The 27,222-nt window shown below is 45.6% G+C and overlaps 1 protein-coding gene across 1 annotated transcript in view; it reads right to left on the reverse strand.

The window, feature by feature from the left end:
• LOC147025464 (adhesion G protein-coupled receptor L3-like) overlaps positions 1-27,222 on the reverse strand; it is a 62,712-nt gene that overhangs the window by 8,608 nt on the left and 26,882 nt on the right. Inside the window, exons 4-6 of the mRNA XM_085886469.1 lie at positions 25,911-26,117; positions 22,429-22,664; positions 17,351-17,411 (exon numbers count right to left, since the gene is read on the reverse strand). Coding sequence (XP_085742595.1) covers positions 17,351-17,411; positions 22,429-22,664; positions 25,911-26,117 — 504 coding nt within the window. The remainder of the gene's footprint in view (positions 1-17,350; positions 17,412-22,428; positions 22,665-25,910; positions 26,118-27,222) is intronic.

Here is a 27,222-nt window from a genome sequence, read left to right on the forward strand (position 1 = left end):
TCAAGGGAATCCATGCGGGTGACTCACTTGCATATTATGTGGATAACACCAAGTTTGTATTCGAACCTGGAAGGTACCGGGCTGCTGGCCACAGCCTCTGCTTTCCCGGTTCAAGCAAAAAGCCAGGACCAGAAGGAGTGGTAACTCAAATCGGTATACCATCCATGAAAAGAACAGGAATTGAGATTAGTTCTGATGTGATAATATTTGGAAATTGAGCAAGGTGCTGAAAGAACAGTAGACGAAGCCAGGCTGCTCGTGAAAACGATACTTGGAAATGGCAGGCGGGAGGGAATGATGCTCGCACGAAGAGAATGATGCCCGCTGTGTGGAGGAATGTGTGCGCTTTGTCTGGAGGATAATAAGTGGGGGCGAACTGTGTCGAAGTGCACACGCTGTGCCCAGAGTCGGGCTGTGTGAAATGATATGGTTGGACGAATGTTAACGTTGCCTGAACTGCTGCTAGGAAGGCAATGGTAGACCACCCAATGCAACCTTTTAGTCAACTCAAGCAGGCAAAGAATTCCTTGCTTATCATGAATGAAATAATGACATCCAAGAACCAGGACAAAGATGTTAGGTAAGCTGCACACTCAATAAAATGGAAATGCTTTTGGGGTAAATGGCTCGTGATCTTTGACCACGTCGCCATTGCCGACCTCGTCGCGGAGCATTAACCCTCTGCCTGGCGCGATCGAGCTCCCTGTACGAAAGTGGACAGAGGAGCACGTCTGTTGTCCTTATATGAGCCTCTATCTGTCAGGATAAATTCATTGGATTAAAATTGACCATAAAAGCTGGTTCCGCGAGACTGGTTGTAGTCACACCCTGTTGTGAAGTATGAGATTTGCCGATCTGTGCGCGATCTTTTGTTTGGAAGTTGGGTTGCATGGAGTTTGCCTGAAGAGGGGAAGATGCTTTGTAAAATAAATATCTTTAAAAAAAAAAAACTGAATGAAACGTGGAAATTATCAGCACTGTTGGTTGCATCATTATTGTGAGGAGCTCAGTTTTCATGGACCTTGGAGCTCCCAAGGTGTCTTTCATAAAGACAAGACCATTGTGTGCTGGACCCTGAGTCAATTCCAAATTACAGCCCCGATTGTTCCCGCAAAAGGGCAACTGCAAACAACCGAGTGTAAATCTCTGTGCTGAAAATTTTTATTTTTTTGGGGGTGTGATATCAGCGAGTGCACCGCCATTCGGAGAGAGACATAACAGCCGATTGTGGTGTCTGCAAATCGGCCGTGGGAATTCAAGATCCAAATATTTTTTTCGCATTTTTTTACGATGCTTTTTACAATATTTTACGATGCTTTTCGTGAAGAGTCGGCGAGTTATCGCCGGCACCTTGAACATTCATGATGGGCATAAGTCAGAACTCGAGTCGTCATTCGTGTGCAGCACGTGGCGACAGATTAGTATCAATCGTCACAAGGACGTGGCAGTGCAAATGATTCAGTGTCCCTCTAACGATACGCACATTGGAACTGGTACTCATCTCCCCGACCTGGGTTGAATGAGGGGATGCGAATAGTGCAAGTAAGATGCGGAGTGTGTTGTGGGATTGAGTTTAGGGTCGCGGCCGCTGTGTTTCTGTCCCAACCACTGAGCTAACACCAGGCCACGAGTTCCACTGTTCGAGTTTACTTTAGGCTCATGTAAAAGATGATTGAGAATTTGGCAGATTTTAAAAACAATTACCATGACATGTTTTGAATGAACAATGAGTTAAAATCGCAACTGGGGCTGTGGACATAATTACATACGCAACTCAGCCGGGCACAGAGGAAATCGTTTTAAAAATCATTTCCTAAGGAGAGGTAAGTCCGATCCACATGAAATTTTCACCATAGTACGTATCTCTTCGATAAGCATACTTAATTGATAATTATGTCTCCAGAACGGATAACCTGACCGCCTCGAACTTTGCTCACATTGTGCGATGTTCCATGGGAATGTTAAGTTGTCAATTTGGTCAAAGTCGTTACATAATTTATATAATAATAAAAATGATGCGGATTAGCCTCATTAAATATGCAAAAGAGTGTGAAAAATTGAGCGAATTGTACAGACCAGTTTGTATCAGTGAAGTAAGGAGTCATAATTTGTTCGTTGAAAGATTAACGGACTGGGTTGTATTTTTGTACTGATGTTGTGGTAAAGTTATTTAACAGATGAGGTGTTAGTTGTTTGGACAAAAGCACAATTTCAAATTACCAGAGGTATTATTGGTACACTATGTGGATGACTGCAGGGGAAACATCTTAACCCTTTTGGGGTACTGGCTGCCAGAGGCGATGAGGTGCCAAAGGCAAATTACAACTGTGCAGGACCCAAGTAACGTATGGGGAACATGTGTTGAGTGGAACCTTGAGAATACTGTGAGGTAGTGGCTTGTGGACTATACTAAACGTTTAGAGGTGTTATAATAAAGAGGAAAATATTTGATCAATTAATCCATTGTGCTTTGTACGCGTGGGTTCGAATCCCATCCTCGTCGCCAACTGTACTGTACTGAAATGGGAGATGCTTAGCAGGCAGACACGAAGCGGAGGAACAGTCGAGCCGGGCTGTGTTGCACGAGTGCGAGCACGGGCGTACTGTGCCCGCGGCTCCCCTTTATTCCATACTCGGTACACTCACGAGCCGGCCGACTCCAGCATTACTACGACGCCTCAGGCGGCGCGCACACCTCATATCCCTTGCCGATCCCCACGGCCACTCCTCCCATCATCACGCCCACCATGCATCATCACCATGCCCTTCCCCATAGGCCCGCAGACTCCACCACAGTAAAGTGTGCTAGTCAAGAATAGGTAAATCGATAGTGAAATATTGAGCACATATGAAGCGAGAGATCTGTGTGCGAAAATAGCAGCCGGCCCTCAGGGCAATGCTGGAGACAGGGGTCCGCAAGGGGAGTCTGGAACACCAGGACACCAAGGTGCAATTGGGATAATTGGAACATCAGGATTGTTTGGGTCAGTGGGTGAGCAAGCCTTGTTCAGGTGATCAAGTGGTGGGTGCAGGTGAGCACATGCATCTGTGGTGAAGGTAGTGGTGTGAACCCGTGGGTTGGTTCGGGCAGGCAGGATTCACAACATTTTTTGTTTACGTTGAGATCTGAATTTGTTGGCTTCTGACGTCAGCATCGGTAGGTATTTTAAAAACGCGTTTTTCATATCATAGCGGCCACCGTACCTGGGAAGGCTCTCTGTGCATTGTATTGTCACAATGGTAGACCGTGGGGCTATTTACGCTCTCTGATGACGACCAACTTATGAATGGGAAAGAAGGGTGCGGTCGGTGTAACTGACTCTACTGCTCCCTCTAGCGGTCGTGCTTGCTGCTTACACCCAGCTGCCACAACAATATGGTCTTAATAAAGGGTAAAGTGGTTGCCCAAAAGGTGTTTTGCTTGGTTGGCTCATAAAAATGAGCTGCACGAGCAAAAGGGGGATGATGTAGAAGGAGGTGCTGAGAACATGGTACACTCAAGGACTTGCAGAGGTGGGAGAAAATTGAAAATTTGTTAAATCTAAAGTTTTAGAAGAAGCTATGTGTATTATCAAATGTTTGTGGTGTGTGCTGCCTTTCGGCTGTTGGTTGCATCACTGGTTGGGGCATGACTGTGCTGCTGATTCGGTGCCCCTATTACCAGTGAACTGATGTTTATTTTTGCCAGTCTTGAAGGAATGACAGGCTGAGTTGGCCCTCTGGGGTTTGTTTGGTGGTAAATGAAATTTGAGCTCAGGGCTCTAGAATCCCAGGTCACCAATTTAAGGGCAAGGCCAAACAGTACATATAATTATTGGTAAAATGTCTGGAGAATATATGGACATATATAAATGAAGATTAATTCTTGTGATGCCAATAAATATTGTGAAAGAGTTTGACAACAGGGTGTTTGAACGGAGGAACGTCCTGAAAACTCAGTGGACTGGACCTTTTCAGGTATTATTGATTACCCAAGGAGCTGTCAAGAAAAGGTAAGCCAATCATGGATTTACGCATCTCACTGCAAAAGAGGATACGCGAAGTCGTAGGAAGAAAGAAATGAAATTTGCAAGTTGAAATGTTACTGGAGGTTTATAACAGATGTGGCAGTGCTTTTGATTAGCATGTGTACAATCGTGATAACATGGACAATAATGTCATAGAGAGCAGAATGTTTGGTAGGTCAATGGTAGGGAAAACAAGGAATGGGTTGTGACAGGGTACACAGTGAACAAAAAGGTAAACATTGGGATCAATTGCATGAGGAAGGCGTATATGGGAAAACACTTATAGGGCCCTTATATACAATCATGCATCTTGTGTGACACGGGATGAAGGGGACAAAGGCATTGTACGCCTGGAACAAGGCATATTGTTACACGAAGGGATAACTGGGACAAGGATAGAGATAAGGATACGAATAAATAATCTTGCAGAATCCCAGACATCATTAAATGGTATATTTCTGTGACCTAGCGGAACACCTAAGGAAGGTAGCTGCAGAGTACCATGACTATTTTAAGGAAGAAGGGTTCAGATCATGGGTAATGGAAGTGTTTGGTGAAGGGGGAACACAGATATTCCACATATTGATCGTTGGCCTCATGATATTCAGTGTTATTGTCATCATGGCATAAAAGTAATGGTGTGTGTGTGTGTGTGTGTGTGTGTGTGTGTGTGTGTGTGTGTGTGTGTGTGTGTGTGTGTGTGTGTGTGTGTGTGTGTGTGTGTGTGTGTGTGTGTGTGTGTGAGAAAATTTACCACAGTGACAATGGTGGTGCATGAAGTTCCCCTGGACCAACAATCTCTGAAGACCCAGAAAACCCAGAAAACCCAGAAAATGAAGAACCTCGTTAAAAATTTAGTCGAGACACCGTGATGGTGGTATGATTTTTGGGGAAATATGAAAGTACAGACACTAGTGCTTTCAGGATTGACAAAAACTTAAAAAAAAAAAAAAAAAGTATTACTTGTTGTTCATAAAGAACACTCTGCTCAAACTCACATTGGATGAGTGTCTCAAATTACTTGTACCAATGAAGGGGATGGAAAGAAATATTATCTAAACATTGCCTTGTTGGCAAATATTGGGATTTTGTACTTTCTTATATTTTTTTACTATGGCTTGCAGTTCGAAAAAATTATATTCTTGTTTATTCATAAAGAAACAGTAGTGAGCTAAAATATATTCTTACTTGTTGTTCATTACAAACACTAGTTAGTTAAAAAAAATCTATATTTTTGTGCATAAAATAATTTTGTGTCATTTTGGAAGGTAACTTTGCTTCCTCATGACCTATGCCGACTTCATAATTATTGAAATGTATCCAATATTCTACAGAGGGGTGGGGTGTTGGTGGGCCGGTTAGGGTGGTAGAGAGGGGGCTTTTCTATGATGTTAGAAGGTGCAGGCAGAGCCTTCGTGACGTTATGGGCCACTTGGAGCTAACCATAAAAGTGGACCACCTGCAGAGAAGACACCTGCCTGCCATTCTGCCGGTCCATCGAGATTCCAACTCTCAAAAAGGTTATTGTGCAACTATGGTGTTCCTTATCACTTTGTTTTTAAGTAAAAAAGGGGCAAATGTTGAGCATGGAACATCACCAACATTGAAAATTCAGCCAGTGTTGGTGAAAATACTTTAAACAATCAAAGTAACATTTGTCCTCATTGAATTGATGACTCTTCAGAATGGGAAATCTGGCGAATGCAATGAAAGGATAAAATATATTGTGATGAAGATCTGCCTATCACATAAACCAACAACAGATCTTCTTGCAAGGGAAAGATCAATGCTTTACAATCTAGGAGAGAAAACAGTGCTTGGATGTTGTTATCTTACAAGAAGCAGATGCCCTCAAAAGCGGGTGGGGGGGCATAACAAAAAATATATATATATATATATATATATATATATATATATATATATATATATATATATATATTTAACCTAACTGCTTGCGAGCCAGAGTTTTGACTGAGCTGGAATGCTCTAGGTATTCTGTGTTCACTTACTCTCGTGTATGCACTTTTTGGTGCGCATTAAAAGCTCTTCTCTACCATAATCAGCACAGACATTGTTTGATTTCAATCAGCTATAGAACCTGATCTGGTGTCATTCATCATGATCAGATTCCTCCAAACATCCCGATCTTGAACAGCTTCCCGACCCTGTGGCACAGTCAGCTTGGTTGCAGCCTTCACGCCGTCCATCCAGGGCACACAACGTATTCATGCCTTTTCCTTTTCATCCCTCAAACATACACAGCATGGTTGAGTTTTTTTCCAAACTTTCGTTTTCTGCACTCATGATGTGTTCAACCTGTGACAGTTTTTATTTTAGCAACAGCCGTTCAAATGTACAAAGTGGTCGAATTTCTTCAAGCACCGATTTGTTTGTTATTCTTTCAGTCCATGGACTTTTTATCATTCATCTGAAGCACCGCATTTCAAAACGGTCAATCTTCTTTCTTTCTTTTTCACTGTCAGTGACTCACATCCATACATTACAACTGGAGGCTGTGATGCCCTCCTGCCTTCCTAAAGCTGTTCAATCCCACCCTTCCATCCAATCATTCAAGAAGGTGATGCCCCTAACATCTCATGTCTTCCCCCATCCCAATTTGCAATATTCTGTACACCTCACTTACCCTAATAAACACAACTCACTCCTCTTTTCCTGTTCATTAATTCCCTTGCTTGTTGTGTCCAAGCATGTAGTTTTGTCATAACTTTGGTGTACAAGTAGACCAACCAGAAAATAACGACTTTGTAGAGAGCTATTGGCTGCAATTTTTTCTCGTTCTGAGCATGTGCTAATGTAACTTGCTCTCCTCTCCACTTGCCGCACACACACTGATAAATGGTTATTTATGAATAACTTTATTTGCGGCTTGAATGGACTTTGAACACAACTTAAAGTTGCTTATTGCTTAAGTTTTGAGGTTAAATCGTTGAAATCTGGATGAAGAATGGTTCCCAGCTGATGATCCAAAGAGCCAACAAAATGTTCACTGGGTCAATTACAAGTAAAGGGTCAATTGTTCCCCTCGCCAAAGGAGAGGGAATTGCATTTGGATCCGTTTGTTTGTCCGCACAGAACTTTCGTGTTTTTTCTCCGCAACCGCTTGTCGAATTAAGACAAAATTTTCACCACAGGTGTGACTGCTCATGTAGAATCTTTCAATCATAATTAAGATGTCAAAGGTCACATGGCTTGGCAGCCATGTTGGAAAAACGGAAAAACGTTGGACCTCTGTATCTCTGAAGTCTGAAATCGCACCAAGGAAAAAATAGAAACTTGGCAAACGGCAAGTACTCCTCATGGGGAATAAGTGTGATGTTTTGGTGACATTATACATACCTTTGCTATGACGTCATAATTGCATATGTAGAATGCTACATCCAATCAGTATGAAAAATATTGAGGGTCATCGAGGGATAAAATGGTCCACAAAATTTTTTTGATCATGTCATCGGTCACGTGACTAGACAGCCAAATGGTTTTAAAAAAATAAATAATAACTTTCAAAAATCTTCTCTGAAATGGCTGAACAGATTGAGGCGAAATTTTACACATATGATCATCTATCCATGAGGAACAAAAGGTTCACACATTTGACATCATTGGTCACATTGTTTTACAGCCATATTGGATTTACCTTAAAACATGTAAAATCTTCTTCCCCAGAACAGCTGGACATATTGAGGGGAAACGTCACATAAATGTTTCCCAAGGTACGCGTGTACAAGGTTGTTAATGAATAATTGATGCCACATGGTTTGGCAGCCATATTAGATCTATGAAAATTATTAAATAATGTTTTCTCTGGAACCGCTTAAACAATCGACATGAAACTACAGACTTGTGATCCAGTATTGATAGAGAATACATGTTTTAAATATCAACTTGATCGGGCACATGGTCTGGCAGCCAGAATTATTTAATTTTTTGATGTGGGATTTTTTTTTTTTTTTTGAATAAGGCTCACTTGGCTGTGCCTGGATGGGTTTGAGGGTAGAGGGGTAGCAGCTCAAATGAGAATCCTATCCACATTCCTCTTGATGACTTCATCTTTTCCTTTTGCTTGTTTTCCTTTTGCTTGTTCCTTCTGATTTCTCCAATGCAGGACGATACCTATTTGGTCCTCCATTTGATCAGAATTGAATTTATTTTAATCCCATTCTGAATTCAAATGAATAATAGTTACAAACGTCATGGGTCATTGTCAGGTGTCCGATCAAAGCGGGGTTGCATCAAAGCAGGACGACTTGGTACCCGGTCATCACTGCCAGCAGTTTTAAAATGGCAGTTCTAATTATGTCTCTTTTTAATTATGCAACACCTCAGTGCACAAACGCCACACAAAACAAGTCCTGGCGAGGGTCTGCAATCTCTGATCGCTCTTTTTCTTGTTTTCGTTGTAATTATTGGGTATTGGTCGAAATGTGCATTTACTCTCGGAATGGGTGGTGATTTGGATTTCCTGGCTTGGTTTACGAGTTGTTGTACAAGTTGTTTGACTGAAAGTGATGTGTCAAACTATCGCACAGATTGAAGGAATCTTTCAGATTCCCCTTTCTTCCATTTCACCCACAACCCACACCCCCACCACTCTCTCATTTAAATTGCTACTACATTCACTATATTTTTCTTCTCTGGCTCCATTTAACTTTCATTAGTATACAGATATGTAAAACAAAAAAACCTTTTTGTGCAGAGCATTGTCAAGATATATATATATATATATATTGTTGTGGTTACCAAATTCGCAAACCACCATTCAGGTCCCTTAGGTGAGGTATCTCGGCAAGTATATGTGTAGTTAGGCCCAAACCCGTTGTCTAGTGGGAATACATGTCATTTATGCGAGCTGCGACTCTTCAGGATAGCCGTTTTTCTTTTACTATCTTTATTTTGGACCAACCGCCATTGTTACCACCACCAACCACAACGCCGCTTCACCACAACCGCCACGACCTTCCCGTCACACCTCGCAACCGTAGCATCGCCACCGTTCTTGCCCCGCTGTGGGTACCGGTGTTGGACTCATGCAGAACGCGCGTCGAACAGCGTGTACAAAATCACGGATTTTGTGCTTCAAAAACGGATCAAAAACGACACACGCCCACTTTTTGCCGTCCAATCGGTGAGCGAGGGGCGATTTGGCCCCGCCTCCAGAACGATCGATATATGCAAATTTGTGGATCAAAAAGCCTTCACGCCCACTTTTTCTCGGGCCAATGGGGAGCGAGGTGAAAGGTCAAAGGGAGGGGGTCAAAGGCGAAGTTACGGGGGGATAAAAGGACGGTGTTCGTCAGTCAGAAGAGAGTCGCAAACGAGAACGAGAAGGAGTCGGAACGAAGGAGAACGAGAACGAGAAGGAGAACGAGAACGAGAATGAGAAGGAGTCGGAGAAGAGAGAGAAGAGTGTGGAAGTCTGGAGCCCGAAGCCTGCAGTGGCTGGAGAAGCTGAAGAGAGTCGGACGAGGGGGTGCTCGCGTCGGTGCCAGGAGCTGCACGCCCGAGGGAGGCCGGCAGCGCGACCTGGCCGAGGTGGAGACGCACACCAGGGATAATAAAGATCCTCTATACCCCGAGCATCAGCAACCCCCTCCTGTTTCCCCCCGCGCTGAGATAGTGCGACCAAGGGGGCCCCGTTCCCACCCCCTGCCAGGCACTGTCCGCGAGGCCCGCGGGTTGCGGGGCCATCGCCGCTCCGCGTCTCATCACCAGACGGGTAGGCCCGACCCGGTCTCGGCCTCAGGCCCGCCTCATTCTTGAGGTATTTCTTTTCCTTGGTTTTGGGTATGTGTTGTCGGCGCCGTCTGTGAAGTAGAATTGTATAAGTGTTGCCGTGTGCTCGGTAGTCGGTATTAGCTCTGCACTGTGTTTTCACTTTTATGTTTGCTTTTTGTGTAAATGGAATTGTGTTTTCTTTTTTTGTGTGCATTTGGTGGAATTGTATTTGTGTGCTTCCCGTGTGCCGCGAATAAATGTGCTTTATTGTTGAACTGTTTCCCGCTTCGCTTCGTCTTTTCCTCCATTGAATCCCCATCTTGCTTCACGTAAAGGGTTGGTAGTGGGCTGAATACGCCCGATAATTAATCGAACCGTCGAGGTCGACGATAACACCGCTCGGTTATTCTGATAGTACGGAACGGGTCGCTTAAGTGGCCCGTGTCCGAAGTCGACCTGCGGCGAGGTGCGATCGCCCGGTCTACCCTCCGCGTGGGTACTTAGGTAGTTCGAATTTGGCGAGCAACCCTATCCCACGCGGGGGCTGATTGGCTCGATCGCGGTGAGACCGAAAGGTCCACCCGTGACTGGTTCCCGGCGTTAGTCCGAGAGGGTCACGACTGGATTGTCCGTCCGGTGGGCGACGTGCTGCGATTCGAGTTACGTGGCCGTCAGCACGCCGGCGGGCGCGAAGACCGCAACACTGGTGTCAGGAGTGGGATATAAACTCATCGCCCTCCTCGCGGCACTGGTATTGGAGAGCGGGACAACAGGCTCTCCTGTCTCCAGCGAAATTCACGGGAATCGGTCCAGGGGTGAGAGAAGCGACCCCCGATTCCCTCCAAATTACGAGCGAGCGAAATTAACCCTTCACGAGAAGCAAGATGGCGTCTCAAGGCGAGCGGGAGCCGGGGGTATTAGAAATGTATATGTGTAATAATGTAGAGTCCATGGTCCAGGATGGAATCCCCGAGCAGGAAATGTTGATTGTGCAGGAACACGGACTCGCCCAACTGAACCCAGGGCCCGAGGTGGGTGCGGCAGCGGCCGCGGTGTACGACACCTCCCCCCCCTCTCCACCAAGACCCTTCCCCAACCCCTGCCGAAACGGTTCACTCAAGCGCACCCGACGTGGCCCAGCTATGCGCCATGCTGGCGGCAATGACAAATGAAATAAAAAACGAAATGAAAGACATGAACAAGCAAATGAATGAAGTGAAAACGACGATGGATGCGAATACACAACAAATAAACGAAAAGATGGATACAAAAATGAACGGAATGGAAACAAACATGAAAGAAGAAATGAAAAAGCTACGGGGTGAGACGCAGAACATGGGCCGATGCCTGCAGGCGGGCATGAAGGCCGTGACCAGGGAGCTGGGAATGGCGACTCCACGTGTGGGAGCAAACGAGCTGGAAGGGGGTGCAACGGCTGACAGGCCCGCGGTGGAGGCGGGTGAAAAAATAATTCGGGGGGCGTGTTGGGCAAGGGTCGTGAAAAAGGAATCGACGATGACCGAAAGGGAAAAATTAAATGGGGAGACCAAAACGTGTGAGACGAGACACGAGGTGACGACAAAGGAAATAATATTAGTTGAGACAAGAGAGGTAAAGGGTGAAGAGTTGGCAGAGACACGGGAGATGGGAACGATAGAGGGAAGACTACACGAGGAAGACGGGGTAAGTGACGCACACACACACACAGAGGTAGTGGAGGATAATGGGGGTGAGCTGGCGGACTGGGTAGAGGACCAGTGCGAGCACCTGGATGGCCTCCTCCAGGAACGAGGGGAGGGAGTATGCCCCCTTGAGGCGAGTCACGACCAGGTGAGTTCGGTCGTGTTTTGCGACGTTGAGGGGACGAGTGCTGTGGACGGGTGCACGGAGAGCTTGGGGGGTATAGAGGCCCCGGAGACCCTTGTGGGGACACGAATCCCCAGTGTAGTTGTCCCTGTGTGTGTGGTGCAAGGCGTGAGTGCGTCCCCGTGTGTGGAAGCGACCCCGTGTGTGAGTGGTGTGGTGGCGATGGTGCTGGAGTGCGTGCTTCCCAGCACGCCGTGTTTGGATGAGGCACCGTGTGTGGATGAGGAACCGTGTGTGGAAGAGGCCGTGTGTGTGAGTGAAACGGCCAGTATGAGTGAGGAACCGCGGGTGAGTGCCCCCGCGTGTGTGGATGAGGCACCGCGGTTAAGTGCCCCCGCGTGTATGAGTGAGGCACGGTGTGTGGATCAGGCACCGCGGGTGAGTGCCCCCGCGTGTGTGGATGAGGCACGGAGTGTGAGTGAGGCACCGCGGGTGAGTGCCCCCGCGTGTGTGGGTGAGGCACCGTGTGTGGAAGAGACCGCGTGTGTGAGTGTCGCCGTGTGTATGAGTGAGGCACCGCGGGTGAGTGCCCCCGCGTGTGTAAGTAGTATGGTTTGTGTGAGTGGTGAGGCACCGTGCGTGAGTGAACGGCCGTGTGCAAGGTCGCTGTGTGCAAGGGAGACCGTGTGTGTGAGAGAGCGGTATGAGAGGGAGATGTCGGTTGGCATGCGGGAGCACGCAGCCGCGTCTCCCGGTGTGAATGTGATGGTGTGGACTGTGTGCGTCGTAACACGCAGGTATGCGTGTGTGGAATGGCGACGACGACGGCGACATGTGATGAAAGAAAGCCGAGTAGCGGCTGTAGTTGTTTCGGGGACCGTGCCGGGTTCACCCAGCAGTGAGCACGCGGTTCGTGCTGTGCAACGCACGAGACCGCCACGTGCTCGCTTGCGAGAGTGAAGTCCCGGTCCGGAAACGCACGCGGTGGATTTGCCGATCCCGCGGACGGACAAAGTTTAGGCAGGTAAATGGATTTGGACCGGACGGGTTCTCCACGCGATCGTGTGTGTTAAGCTCCAACGGGCAAAGCACATGTGTTCGCGTGGGAAACCCCTCGAGACGTGGGGCTTGTTTTTTTTATGCGCACGGTGACGTCATGGCTGCACGTGGGGTTGGAATCCGGCAGGAGGGGTATCTCTGCCGGATGGTCCCGTCCAAGGAGGGACGAGGAACACGTGCAGCTGCATGACGTCACGGGCAGGTGCAAGGTGCGCGAGTTGCCGCGCAGGTGCTGCGCATGGAAAAAAAAAGGAAAAGCAAGCCTCACTTTCGGGTGTACAGGATTCCTGGGCAAGGGGTGAAAGACCCCCTTACCCTGGGCACAGGATGGAAACTAGTTAGGGGGAAGGGTTAGCTTAGTTAGACCGACTTCATGGGGCAGGGGTAAGTCCTCATGGAGTCCGTGGAATGGACTAGTTAGAGGGATTGTAGCCAGATTTAGGTTGGGAAATAAAATGATTTATTTGGAGACATGGACAGACTTTGGATGTGTAGTGGGGACGTAGTTTAGCTACGTAGTGTTAAATGGAACGTGCTTTAGTATAAGGGACGACGTGGGAGCACGAGTTAGTTAGGGGATGAAGTTAGGAGGATGGCAGAGTTCAGCGGTGTGTGTGTTGAAGAGTTGGTGAGTTGTGAGGTGAGTACTTGGCGAGTGAGTGAGGCCAGCGGGTCTGTGTGAGTGGAGTGAATGGGGAATGCATGGTGCGATGAGTGATTGGGGGGAGGAGTGACTCCCGCTCAAGGGACCCCGGGGTCAGTGTAGAGTGAGTTTGCTGGGTTAGTCAAATTGAAAAATGGAGGTCGTTTTGTTGTTGGTGGGAAAGTAGGCTCGAGACCCATTTGGAGGGGTGCAGGAGCCCTGTTGACAGGCTTGGGAGCGTGGCTGCGAAAGGTGAGTATCGCTGAGTGGGTACCCCGGGCACCAGGCTAGTCGGCCGCGGTAGGCCAAGGGCCCATGGGGGGCCGGGATAGAGTAGTGGGCACGGGTGCGCCTGCTTGGTGCGGGGGCCCGGGGCGCCATTAGCCGCGTGGGCAGTGTAGTGGGCACGGGTGACCCTCGGAAAGGGACCCGGGAGGCCGGCCTGCCACGTGTGCGTTTCAGGGGAGGTGCCATGGGGGGCACTCCCCGGTGTTAGGTAGCTGGTAGGCTCGGAGGCAGTGTAGTGCCCGGGGGTGCCATAGCGGGAGATTCGGCAGAGGGTCGTGCCTGCCAAAGGGAGCCACGTGTCCCAGCCAGGAGACCGTGTGAGGGCACGGAGCGAAAATTGGGGGGCGAGGCCCGAAATTGTGAGGACACCAACACAGGCGACGGGAATCTGGGTTGTTAGAACCAATAGTTTAAGCGAGAGGCGCTTGTTGAAAGCCCCGGGGTAGTTTAACAGTTAAATGGTTATGGTAGATTAGGAGATGTACCCCTCCGCACCATCCATCCCCTCGCTCTCGTTGTGGGCCGCTGGACCCACTTTGGGTTAGATCGCCGAACTCTGGGGAGGCCATTCTGAGGCTTGAGTTGGGCCTCGACACAGGACGTTAGCTCTCCCTTATTCCCCTCCGGGAAGGGAACGTAGGGGTTGGGAGTAGGCTAGGTGACAGGATAGGTTAGCCGAACAAAGACGATAAAGGGGGTTAGGGGACGATTTATAGAGGGGAAGTAAAAATAAAAACAACAAAAAAATAAGTTGGGGCTAAATTGGGGTTTGACAAATTAAGGGAGTGGGTATGTACAGTGACAGGCAAAGGCGATAGGTTGGGAGGGAGACAGGTAGGTAGGTCCGAGCCCGCCTTCCAAGTGGCCAGCACCACCGCACTCCCTCCACCAACCTCCACTGAACGGCAAGAGCCGGCCAACTTCATCGGCAGCTGTTGTTTTGCTGCAAGGCCTGTGCCATCGGCTGGCCGTGTTTGCTTCAAGGCCTGTGCCGGCCAGTTCATCTGCTGGCTGTTTTTCTTCAAGGCCTGTGCCGGCCAGTTCATCTGCCGGCTGTGTTTGCCTGCAGCGGCCTTCTTCTGCGGGCTGTGTTTGCCTGCTGCCTTTGCCATGCCATGCCCACTGCCCCTGTTCACCAGCCCCCGTTCAATTTTTGCTTTGCCCCCCCCCCCTGTTCGTTTCCATGTGCGCCAGGATCTGAAAGCAACAGTTTGCAAGCTGCAAGAACTGCCCTGTTGGCAGCTACAACACGGGCCTGCAGTGGCGGCCCGTGCACCGTGTTTGTGTTCATGCATCCATTCGTTGTGCTCATTGCGTGTGCCACTTGAGCTGGCACGGAGACTGCGTTGTGCAGCCCAAGCACCGTTGTGGTTCACTGAGTTCAGTTCAAAAGGGAAGGCCTTGGACTGCGTGTGAGCAGCCAGCCACGTTCCCTGTCACCTGCATTGTTTGAGTCAGAGACTGCATGTGGGCAGCCTGGCTCCCTGCTAACTGCTTTTCTTTGCAGAGTTCAATGATCCTGGGCCATGGTTTAGTGTAAAATTTGTAAGTTAAGGTTAAGATGTACTGTACATATGAGTGCGCCCCCGGCATGTATGTCTTAGCGCCGGCAATTTTATTTAAGTCGTCCGTGTGAGTGAGTTTGTTTAGGTAGTTACGCAGCCCTCAGGTTATTTATTTTGGGGACACGAATACCATGAATGTCGCACTCAGGGATCCGTAGGTAAAATGTACTAGGGGAAAACTACACATGATGGCACACGAAAATTTGACGACTCGGGACGAGTCTGTAAAAAGGGGAGGGGGTAGTGTTGTGGTTACCAAATTCGCAAACCACCATTCAGGTCCCTTAGGTGAGGTATCTCGGCAAGTATATGTGTAGTTAGGCCCAAACCCGTTGTCTAGTGGGAATACATGTCATTTATGCGAGCTGCGACTCTTCAGGATAGCCGTTTTTCTTTTACTATCTTTATTTTGGACCAACCGCCATTGTTACCACCACCAACCACAACGCCGCTTCACCACAACCGCCACGACCTTCCCGTCACACCTCGCAACCGTAGCATCGCCACCGTTCTTGCCCCGCTGTGGGTACCGGTGTTGGACTCATGCAGAACGCGCGTCGAACAGCGTGTACAAAATCACGGATTTTGTGCTTCAAAAACGGATCAAAAACGACACACGCCCACTTTTTGCCGTCCAATCGGTGAGCGAGGGGCGATTTGGCCCCGCCTCCAGAACGATCGATATATGCAAATTTGTGGATCAAAAAGCCTTCACGCCCACTTTTTCTCGGGCCAATGGGGAGCGAGGTGAAAGGTCAAAGGGAGGGGGTCAAAGGCGAAGTTACGGGGGGATAAAAGGACGGTGTTCGTCAGTCAGAAGAGAGTCGCAAACGAGAACGAGAAGGAGTCGGAACGAAGGAGAACGAGAACGAGAAGGAGAACGAGAACGAGAAGGAGTTGGAGAAGAGAGAGAAGAGTGTGGAAGTCTGGAGCCCGAAGCCTGCAGTGGCTGGAGAAGCTGAAGAGAGTCGGATGAGGGGGTGCTCGCGTCGGTGCCAGGAGCTGCACGCCCGAGGGAGGCCGGCAGCGCGACCTGGCCGAGGTGGAGACGCACACCAGGGATAATAAAGATCCTCTATACCCCGAGCATCAGCAACCCCCTCCTGTTTCCCCCCGCGCTGAGATAGTGCGACCAAGGGGGCCCCGTTCCCACCCCCTGCCAGGCACTGTCCGCGAGGCCCGCGGGTTGCGGGGCCATCGCCGCTCCGCGTCTCATCACCAGACGGGTAGGCCCGACCCGGTCTCGGCCTCAGGCCCGCCTCATTCTTGAGGTATTTCTTTTCCTTGGTTTTGGGTATGTGTTGTCGGCGCCGTCTGTGAAGTAGAATTGTATAAGTGTTGCCGTGTGCTCGGTAGTCGGTATTAGCTCTGCACTGTGTTTTCACTTTTATGTTTGCTTTTTGTGTAAATGGAATTGTGTTTTCTTTTTTTTTGTGTGCATTTGGTGGAATTGTATTTGTGTGCTTCCCGTGTGCCGCGAATAAATGTGCTTTATTGTTGAACTGTTTCCCGCTTCGCTTCGTCTTTTCCTCCATTGAATCCCCATCTTGCTTCACGTAAAGGGTTGGTAGTGGGCTGAATACGCCCGATAATTAATCGAACCGTCGAGGTCGACGATAACACCGCTCGGTTATTCTGATAGTACGGAACGGGTCGCTTAAGTGGCCCGTGTCCGAAGTCGACCTGCGGCGAGGTGCGATCGCCCGGTCTACCCTCCGCGTGGGTACTTAGGTAGTTCGAATTTGGCGAGCAACCCTATCCCACGCGGGGGCTGATTGGCTCGATCGCGGTGAGACCGAAAGGTCCACCCGTGACTGGTTCCCGGCGTTAGTCCGAGAGGGTCACGACTGGATTGTCCGTCCGGTGGGCGACGTGCTGCGATTCGAGTTACGTGGCCGTCAGCACGCCGGCGGGCGCGAAGACCGCAACAATATATATATATATATATATATATATATATATATATATATATATATATATATATATATATATATATATATATATATATATATATATATATATATTTCGAGGTCAGAAACTGCTGTTGAGGATAATGTTTTCAAAGTTCATGGCAAAATTTATCAAACATTCTTGCAGTGCAAATAATCTGTTGGAATAAATGTTGAGCAAATGTTGGAGGTTTCAAGGGTCAAGGTTATAAAATGAGGGATTTTTGGCTCCAATATGTCTACATTGTGACAACAGCAGAAACCCAATAATAATTTCATAATGGATGGTCATTTCCTTACCAACAGGATAATTGCAGCTGGTGCAAGGAATCCCCATCTGAGCTTATCATCCAGCCAGCAGCTGTAGAAAGATGAAGTAATCAAGCTCAAATCATAAAAAGCATTACAATTTACTTTTTAAAATCTGAGATGAATTGTTGTGTTCTCCTTTTACAAATGGATGACCGATACATCAAATACAGTTAATGACCATTAAAATGAATGCAAGAAAAGCATTAATTATGTTAAGCTGACCTAATATAGATAAGCTAATGTGGTCCAATTTAGTTAAGGCAGATTTGACAACTTTAACTTTTTTCAATTTATACAGGTTTTCGAAGGTGGAACGAAGCCCTCCCAGGTCTCAAAGTATCTACCTGTGTGTGTGTCTGTGTGCGTGTGTGTGTGTGTGTGTGTGTGTGTGTGTGTGCGTGCGTGCGTGCGATATGTGTAAGTATTGCGTAAATATTTTGTAGAATGTGTCACGAATATTAAGTGTACAATTACAATCGTGTATGGATAAATCACGATTCTTGTATGTGTGTATGTGCGTGTTTACACGCTGGCTGCCAACACCAGTCATCATCTTCACTCGTCAGTCTCTAAGACTGAATGGAGCCTTCCCTGGTCCTGAAGCATCCATCTTCACCAAAGCAAGGAAACTTGACTCAATGACCAAGCTGTCTCCATATCTGTGCTCCGTTTCATCCCCCCCCCCCCCCCGCCGTCCCCGAAGTGGCGACGATGTAGATCCGTGCAACATCCCATGTGGCCTCCTGGGTACGCCTTATATGCCCCGTCTTGGTCTCTTATGTCTCAGTTTCATCCAGCCTCGGTCTCATCCTTCCTCAACGGGATAGAGTTGGCAAAACACAGGCCGCAAGGCCAGACCAGTGCGCCAGGCCACATCCCAAATGCACATTGATCAGTGCAACTCTGGGCCTATTCCCATTCAAAGCCACCATCCTTGGCTCGGTTCTCTCCCATCAAAGTCATGTTTGGCGTGGTCCTGGATCCCATGGAACTTGTTCCCATATGGGCAGAACTTGGCAAAAATTGAGTCACCAAAGCTCGGGTTCTCGTTCTCCATGCCATTATGTATGTTATTTAGGTTGATTGCAGCTAGATGTCGCTGTTGGCGTTGTGCTTCTGGTTTCCGTGTTCCTGACCGACTCGGTCGTGTATGTGCTGCTCCTTGAATAAACTTGGGTTGTGCTACCAAACCTCGTTGGTGATTTCAGATGTTCCCACTACCTGTTGGCATGGTGGCAGTGTTATCTGAACCAGAGTTCCTCAATTCGTGAGGTGGATTATTTCTACTTTCTCTTGAACTGCTGGAGAACTTTACACTCCGAAGATGGGGGCACACCAAGCTCTAAAATAATGGACCGCAATGAAGCATGAAAAAATTACGCCTTTTCATAACTAGCGTCAAAATATTCAGTATATCTTTTCACTTGACCCAAACTTTTCATATCTTCTCATCAACTGCTTCACATGGGAGAACAAAACCAACCAGTTGCTCCTTTGCTCCTTTGGGACCTCTCAGATGATGGAGCGGACATCCCTGCTGCCATGTGATGCACTGCACAACAGAAGGTGGAGCACTTGGGCCTCATGCTAGGACATCATCAGCAAAGGGCAACAGTGTGCAGAAGCTTGTGATATCCATACATTAATTTGAAGTGCAAGGCAAAGCTGGCGAGCAACTGCAGATCTATTGACTGTAAATTTCAACCTGGGGCGTGAGCAGCCAGTTTCATGAGAAACGGTCCACAGGAACTCCACAGAGCAGGATACCTTTGTCAAGTTGCAGTGCACAAACCACTCATCACACATGGCAATGCACGTTTGCGAATCCAGTGGTGCAAAGAACACAGATAATGGACGACTGAGCAGTCCCAGGAAAAAATGCTACACTTAGAACTCCAGCATATGAGAATTGTACTCTCATATACTATAGTAGTCTGCCGAGAATTACTCCAGGAAAGGAATTTTATTTTTACCTGGGGTGGAGAAATATGATATGGACAGATGAATCATCCTTCACCATGTTCTCAGCAAATGGACGAGTACATGTATGGCAAAACAACATAAAGAACTCTACAACCCTGAGTGCTTGGTTCCAACAGTGAAGGGTTTTGTTGGTTCTGTATTGTTCTGGGGTGCATTTGCCTGGCATGGTTTGGGTGCAGTCATTCCCTTAGAAGGGAAGGACAAAGCCAATCACTAATTATTGGTACTGAGTGATCATCTTCACCGCATGTTGCAGCATTTCTTTCCTGCCAGGAGGAGTGTCTTCCAGGATGACAATGCCTATCCACAGAGCACATGTTGTTACGTAATGGTTTGATGAGCATGACACTGATGCCCACCTCCATCAAATAGGTGAGAGTTGCTTGACTTTCTTTCAGAAGAATGATGCCACATCCCTCCTGCAGAATTCCAAATGCTGGTGGACTCTATGTCACACTACATGCAAGTCGGTCGTACTGGCCACATATGGAAGCCCAAGATCCTAAGTGACTTTACATTGGTGTTTCCATTTATTTGTCAACTACCTTTATATATACACTGGACTGCAAAAGTACAAGTCCAGGAAGAAATATATTAATTGAGACAAGAGAAGAGAATAAACTAAAAGGGCACTCGGTTGAGTGCATACCTCCGCCACGCAATGCCTGATCCACAAGAACATATCGAGCCCAATACATTTTTGAATGAAATATCATGCAATATGTCGTTTTTGGCCCTATCTCTCAATGGCGAAGAAGCACTTTAAAATTTAAATAATTATTTTCTCTGGATCCGCATCTGGGTCTTCACCAAAATCGAATCAGTTTGACCTTTTCACACACCCAACGTGTCCACCAAGTTTCATCCGAATCCGTCCACAACTTTTTGAGAAATCGTGCTGTATATAATTTTTGTCCCTATCTCTCAATGGTGAAGAATCACTTTTAAAATTTGAGTAGCCGAATACGGATCCGGAATCTTCAACAAAATTTAACCAATTCTTCCTTGTACCACACCCAACATGTGCACAAAATTTCATCTGAATCCATCCACAACTTTTTGAGATATCCTGCACACAAACAAACAAATGAAATTGCTCGTTGAGCAAGGAATTGCCGGAATAACTTTGTCATTTCTCCATGATCTCTTAAAAAACAAAAAACTGGAAATCAATCTGGTTCTTACAAGTCGATAGTGCTACTGTTTAATGAGTTGTAGCACTTTAGTTTGGTCATGATCATAACTTGGAAGTCAATCGGACTTGAAATGGCGTTTTTATCGCAATTTGAAAGTTTTGACCCGACCCCCCCTGAAATTAGACCCCCGACCGCTAAGAAGGGTGTTGGTGTGACACACCAATGAGACATAGGGTTGGATGCAGTATTGGAAGATGCACATTTTGGATTTGGTTTGAAGTCGATACGACCATTTTAGTGGACGTTATTGTGAAAATAAGAATTTCGGTTTTTCGGTGACCTTGACCTTGACCTTTGACCGAGATTCACCAAAAACGACAAGTGTCTAAGTTGGACCATGGCCGACGTCTGTACCCAGTTTGGTCATGATCGCTGAAATGGTGTAGCTGCTACAGGGTAAACAAACACACAAAGAAACACACAAACAAACAGACAGACACACAGAATGAAACACACAAACGACCAACATAATTGCCGAAATCCGAAGGATTCCTGCAATTATCAAACAGACAGAAAGGGGTGAAAACATAACCACCTTCCACCTTGGGTGGCGGAGGTAATCATTGTAATATGAAAGCAAAATCATTTTCAAGGGTTTTTCATGAACTCTTAAGGATATAACAATACTTATTATAATGGCAAGAAGAAACTCAAATATATCTTTAGGTAGAATCAATAATAATCAGTGTGACCCCCCTTGACCTTGAGAACTGCTTTGACTCCATTTGGGATTGATTTAATTAGTTTATGCATTATGTTTGAATCAAACTTTTCTCAACAGTGTTGTATTGCACTCCAGTGCACAGTCGGACTGCAAGCATAAATTTTATCTTTCTTCAACTAATCAAACAGAAACTAACCTGGAAGTGCACTACAAATCTGTGAAAGACACAGAATCACAATCACTAAATATGTCACAGTTTAATTCAGCTTGAAGCTTTTGGAAGTTTTCACCCCGTGGGGTCTTCCACCCCACGGGGTCTAAGCGCCGCTCGCGTTCTTTCTTTTCTTGTGAACAATTCATTTGAACGTCGATTTCTCCATTATTCGTGAACAGAATTCGATGAAAATAGACAGTCATATACTAGACACATATACGCAGGAAATAACTGAGCCCAAAGTGCGATTGCGGCCCTTTAGGCCAAGAAACTTTCCTTTTGGGTCATTTTCTTTAAATTGTTATTTAAAAAAATAAAATAATTAAATGCGCTGGGCAATGCCCAACACAAAATTAAGTCGCAAATGATGATGTGAAATGAGCCTCACTCTTATAAGGTGTTCGAGTTTCTTTTTCTGATGCGATGAAAATCTTACCAAATTTCAAAAACTATCTGTCGTCCGTGCTATCGCTCACCTGCGAGTTGTACGAATGAACTCCCACGGGGTATGTTCGCAATTCGAACTTGTTTATGGCAATGCCAACCCCCTCCACCCCCCTTCCCCTCCTTTGGAAAATAAATGAATACACGAACACATTTCTGCCTTCCTGACTGGAGTGGATCCCCCCCAAGGTATAGTGAACATTTTTTTTTCATTTCAAATTGCCCACTCCACCATCACCAAGAGAGCTCTCGAGTCAGAAATTCAGGATCATGGCCATCTGTGAGTTGTTCATGTCCAACCTTTTCCGACAGGGGAATCTTGTCCCACCTTAATCCATAACCTTAACATCATATACATTTCTGCATGGTCTTGAAGCAAATTACCTTTGATGTCTTTCATTTGTTTTTCATTTTTTTTATTGACATGTATGATAATAATGGATAATGGTAAATTTGTCCAACAACCTTAAAAATTAAAATTACTGTTGATGAGTGGGTTTTTGGACCTGGTGTATTAAAACGAGGTCCTATTTTGGAAATTATTGAACACCTGGATTGTACTCACAAGATTTGGCCATTTACAATCTTGCCACCATAGCCATTTGGGTAAACTGAAGCCGACAAGGTGATCACAATGGCCGGCAGACCATAACCCGCAAGCAGAAGAGAACGTGTGCGCAAGTTCATTCCCGGAAATACCCGCACAACCATGGCATAAAGGCAAATGCCCTCAAGAAGCATCCAGGAGAACGCAGCCAGGAAGGTGTAGTGTAGCACACCAGCTATCACTGCGCACAAGATCTACGCTCACACAAAACATGCGTTAAGGCATCGCATGAAACAGGCTATACCCAAATTGCAATTTAGTTTTTACTCGCATTGTAATCAAGTCATGGAAATTTACTCACATTTATGTACTTTTCTCAATCTTATTCCAACGATTTGAAGTGAAAAAGTACCAATAGTCCAAGTTTTGTGATATATTGTCTGCTAAAGTACTGTTATTAGGGTTAACTCAGTACAGTGATGTGTCAAGGTCATAATCCTGTCAAAAACAACTTTCAGTATTGCTTTATATAAATTTCCTCAAAGAATAATGTGACGGCAGTCACTAGTATTGTACCGTAAATTATCTTGATAATAAGAGAAAAACAATGAAGCAGCGTCACTCACCCACCACCTTACAAGGATATAGTACAAAGATTGTTAATGCAGGGGGAAGCCATTTAGACTATTATAACGACACCGTATCAACACCCTGTACAGAAATTCCATCTACTAAGTTTTGGGGTAAAGGGAAGTAGTTAGATAAGGCCTTAAGTACAGTTTTTCTTTACATAGATTCCTCGGACATTTTGAAGATGTATCAAGTACGTGTGCTTCGGGTAAAGTGGCCTCACTCCCGCTGTGTGGGGTGGCAATGTCCCAATGAGATTATAATTAGAGGTAAGGCATCCTGTCTCAATGTGTCCTCCCCCTCACCCCTCTCCATTAACTGGGCAAATAATGAAGTAAGAGGGAAAGTGAGAGATGGTGCATCCCGTGATGCTTGAGGTGAGGGAGATGATTGACTCCTCCCACACTGCTGACTGCTTGGACGTATATGATTTGTCCATATATGGTTGGGTACTGGCTTACTGCACAGGAAGGTGATAGGTCTAAGTTCTCTCATGCACCAGCCACAGCTGCGATGATAGAAGGAAGACTCCCGATTGAGATGTGGACTTGCTATTGGACTATTCGCCCCATCGCAAGGAATTTTCTTCAATCACATTGTTCCTGCAGCACCTGGACAGCCATATCTATCATTCTACCTACTTTGGGGCTCTGATTCACCAAACTGGATGCATGTTTGAGTCCCGCCGTAGCCTGGGTTATACGCCCTGTGCCTTTTTCATCATTCTTGCTCGTTTTTTTTTCTGTGATTGATTGTTAAGTAAAACAAAAAAGCTTAAGTAAATAAATAACAAGAACAGTATCATTTTATCATATCATGCAATACTGTGTGTGTGTCTACCCTTTGTTTTTTTGAGTGCCATCACTCTTTTACCCATGCTTCCTGGATACAATTGAAACACTCTTGCAGGAATATTGTGCAAAATATCCTGTAGTACACCCCACAATTCTTTGAATTGAATTGGGTTCCTCTTGGTCGTCTCCGTTTCCAGGTAATCCCATATGGCCTCAATGGGACTCATTCTTGTGTGGCCATTCTAACACATTGAGCGTACCAGCTATAAACTTGTTTTTGAAATACTGTTTTACTTTATGTAAGTGTGTTTTGGATCACTATCTTGTTGGAAAATGAATCCTATGCCGATTAAACAATTTTTGTTAGGAACTGCATGATGCTGCAGTATCTGCTTGTTCTTCTCTTTTGTTTGCATCTCTGATTTTAACAAGTGTTCCGACACCAAAAGCTGTTACAGAGCATCCCCAATGTTTAACAGTTGGCTACAAACAATGAATGCCATAACATTCTCCAAGTATTCAGAAAACGAACTGGTGTCTCTTTGATCCAAAAAGTTCAAACTTCGAATTATCAGACCAGAGTATGCGATTTCATCATCAAGTCACCAAATCCTGGTGTTTCCTTGCAAATTTCAGTCTTTTCGTCTTATTCTGTGGTCTCAGCAGTGGTTTCTTTGCTGCACCTCTGTCATGGAGACCTGCTGCAATCAGCCTTCTGCACATAGTGAGATGTTAATGTTCAGGCCTGCTCTCATTTAATTTGTCGCCTGCTGACTTGACTTTATTCTATCACATAAGCTGAGCAACTGCTTGTCTTGCCTTGGGGAGGTTCTTCTGAGTCTTCCTGGTACTTTCTTGTCTTGCACCAAGCCAGTTTCTTTCAGAGTGTACCTCACATTATTGTCGGAGATCTTCCAGCTTTTCTGCAATTTTCTTCATCGTGTGCCATTCTTCTTGCAGAGTTTGGATCTTCACACACTGTTCTGTTGAAAGTTCCTTCCTTGGCACCATTCTGAACCCGTTCGTAGACTTTCAAGCAAGGGAACGAACTGATGAAAACGAATTTCACATATTCATTAAATTATATATTTTATTGTGGTTTTGTGTAATTCACATTCATGAAACAGGTGTTGATTACTTCAATAATTTATTAATTTTACTGCACAAAAATACACAAACTGTTTCCTGCATATTGTAATTTCTTAATGGTAAGTGGATATTACGAGCTCACGATGACATAATTATGGATTTCAAAAATAAAACTTTCAATTTCCGAATTGATTTTCGATACTTAAATATAACTGTGATATTAAATTGACTTTCACAGAAATTTCAATTATTATCTACCAACATTGCACCACAAAGTGAAAATAACCCAAACATTTACACAATCTGTACATGCATACAACCACCAATCTCTCACGAAGCTACCTATTTGTCCTGCCAATATCCATGTATCCCTCTATCCACAGTGATTATATTGAAGTAAATATAGTTTAAACTGGTCCGATTCTGCTGCTATGATCTTTCCATGCAATAACTACCCTGAGTGAAAGACCGCTGCTTTATTGGCATCGTAGCTCTCCACTTCTAAACTCGAATGTTGTTTGTCCCTGGTCCTGTCACTGACCATTTGCTGCAAAAAAATTCTGCACATCTGTCTTTTACCCTTCATAATCTTAAACATCTCCATCAGATCCCCTTTTTATCACCTCATTTCTAATGAATAAAGTCATACCTTCAGCCACTCCTCATAGCTTAGTCTAGCTAGTGGTGGGTGAGAGGTGGTGTGTGAGAGGTGGTGTGTGAGAGGTGGTGTGTGAGAGGTGGTGGGCAAGAGGTGGTGAGTGAGAGGCACTACTTCATTGTTTCTTTGTTGGATTGGTGGTGGATATAAAGATATAAAGTCAAGTCAAGATGTAATCTGGTGCTGTAAAGGCATCGTTGATGATTATCTGGAGAATAGTTTTATCAGGCAAACATGTTTATTAGAATATTTTCATCAGATATACCTCGTCCTGTAAGTTTGATTGCATATCTAGGGTGACTTTAAAAAGTCCATCCCAATCCTCTCACCTTATTTTCCCGTCTCTGAATTCCGAGAAGGAAACATAGTTCAGCCACAAATAGGCAGAGACAAAGGTTCATGTGTACAGTATTTCTGGGACTCTTAAGGGCGCGGCAGAAGGCAAAGGTGAATCCTGCAGGAAGCAGACATGCCAGCGAAACCAGCAGACCAACCCAAGACACAATGCCAAGTCGCCAGATGTGCACTTCTGACAACTGAAAGAACAGATGTGTTGGATGTTATAAAGACTACTCAATTATGTCGATACAATGATTGATTGAGTATTTTAAGTACTGTACAATAAAACCTGCAAATGAAAAGAGTTTACAAACCAACGCTTTACAGGGGAGGGGTAAAGCAACTTTCACGCCACCCTATAGAATAGTCTCCCTGTGTCCATTGGAGCCCATCCTCAGTCTTTCAAATGCAGTGCCCATCAATGCCCCCATGTTATCATCCATGCACATCCGCAATTTGCTCTCCACAAGATGATTATATTTTTCTCCAAAGGATGTTTTTATGTCATTCCTTCTGTCCTTATACCCTTTGTCCAATACTCTGTTAGTTCGTATCCTCACTGCCTGCCATTTGTTGCTCAGCTCATCAATGAGATGAGATACTTGTATGTGAAAAACAAAACTCACTCACCTGATCAAATACCTGACATTAAAGCTTGAAGTTAGTTACTATTCATTTATGATCTATCCTAAAAGTTAATCTTTCACTAAAACCTCGATAAGGCAGTTACGGTCAAGTATTTCCTGGATGTCCCTAACACAAATCTGAAGACCTTCAGTGATCAGGCATTCTTTAGTTATGCTATAAGACTATAAATTATGCTGGAAGACTTTGATACTATCTGCCTTTTAAAAATTCACGGTGCCTCAGCAGAGCTTATAAATCATTTTTAAAGTCTCATCTTTTTACAGGAGCTTCCTTTAAATTTGTACTCCTGTTCATGCCATATTTCAATTGTCTACTTGTCCAAAACAATTCTTCTTTGGAAAATGCTTTCTATAATATTGGAGGGGAAATAAATAAATAAGAAATAAATTCATTGATGATTCAACGATTGTAGTGTTTATACAAGTCTGAAGACGACGATGGTTCAAGAGCGGTATTTGACGATGTAGATTGTTTCAGAAGTCAAGTATGAGACAATGTAATAATTTTTGACCAAGTTGTAAACATGATCAACATGATGTGGTACGAGTGACAGGTTATTAACTGCAAAATGTCGAAAACTCGGTTTCCTTCAACAACTTTCAAAATTTGACCTTTGCATAACCTTTAAAGGTCACAAAACAATGTTGTGGACAT

This window comes from Eptatretus burgeri, chromosome 6, assembly GCF_056783735.1.
Source record: "Eptatretus burgeri isolate ZD-2024b chromosome 6, Ebu_testis_v1, whole genome shotgun sequence".
Classification (NCBI taxonomy): domain Eukaryota; kingdom Metazoa; phylum Chordata; class Myxini; order Myxiniformes; family Myxinidae; genus Eptatretus; species Eptatretus burgeri.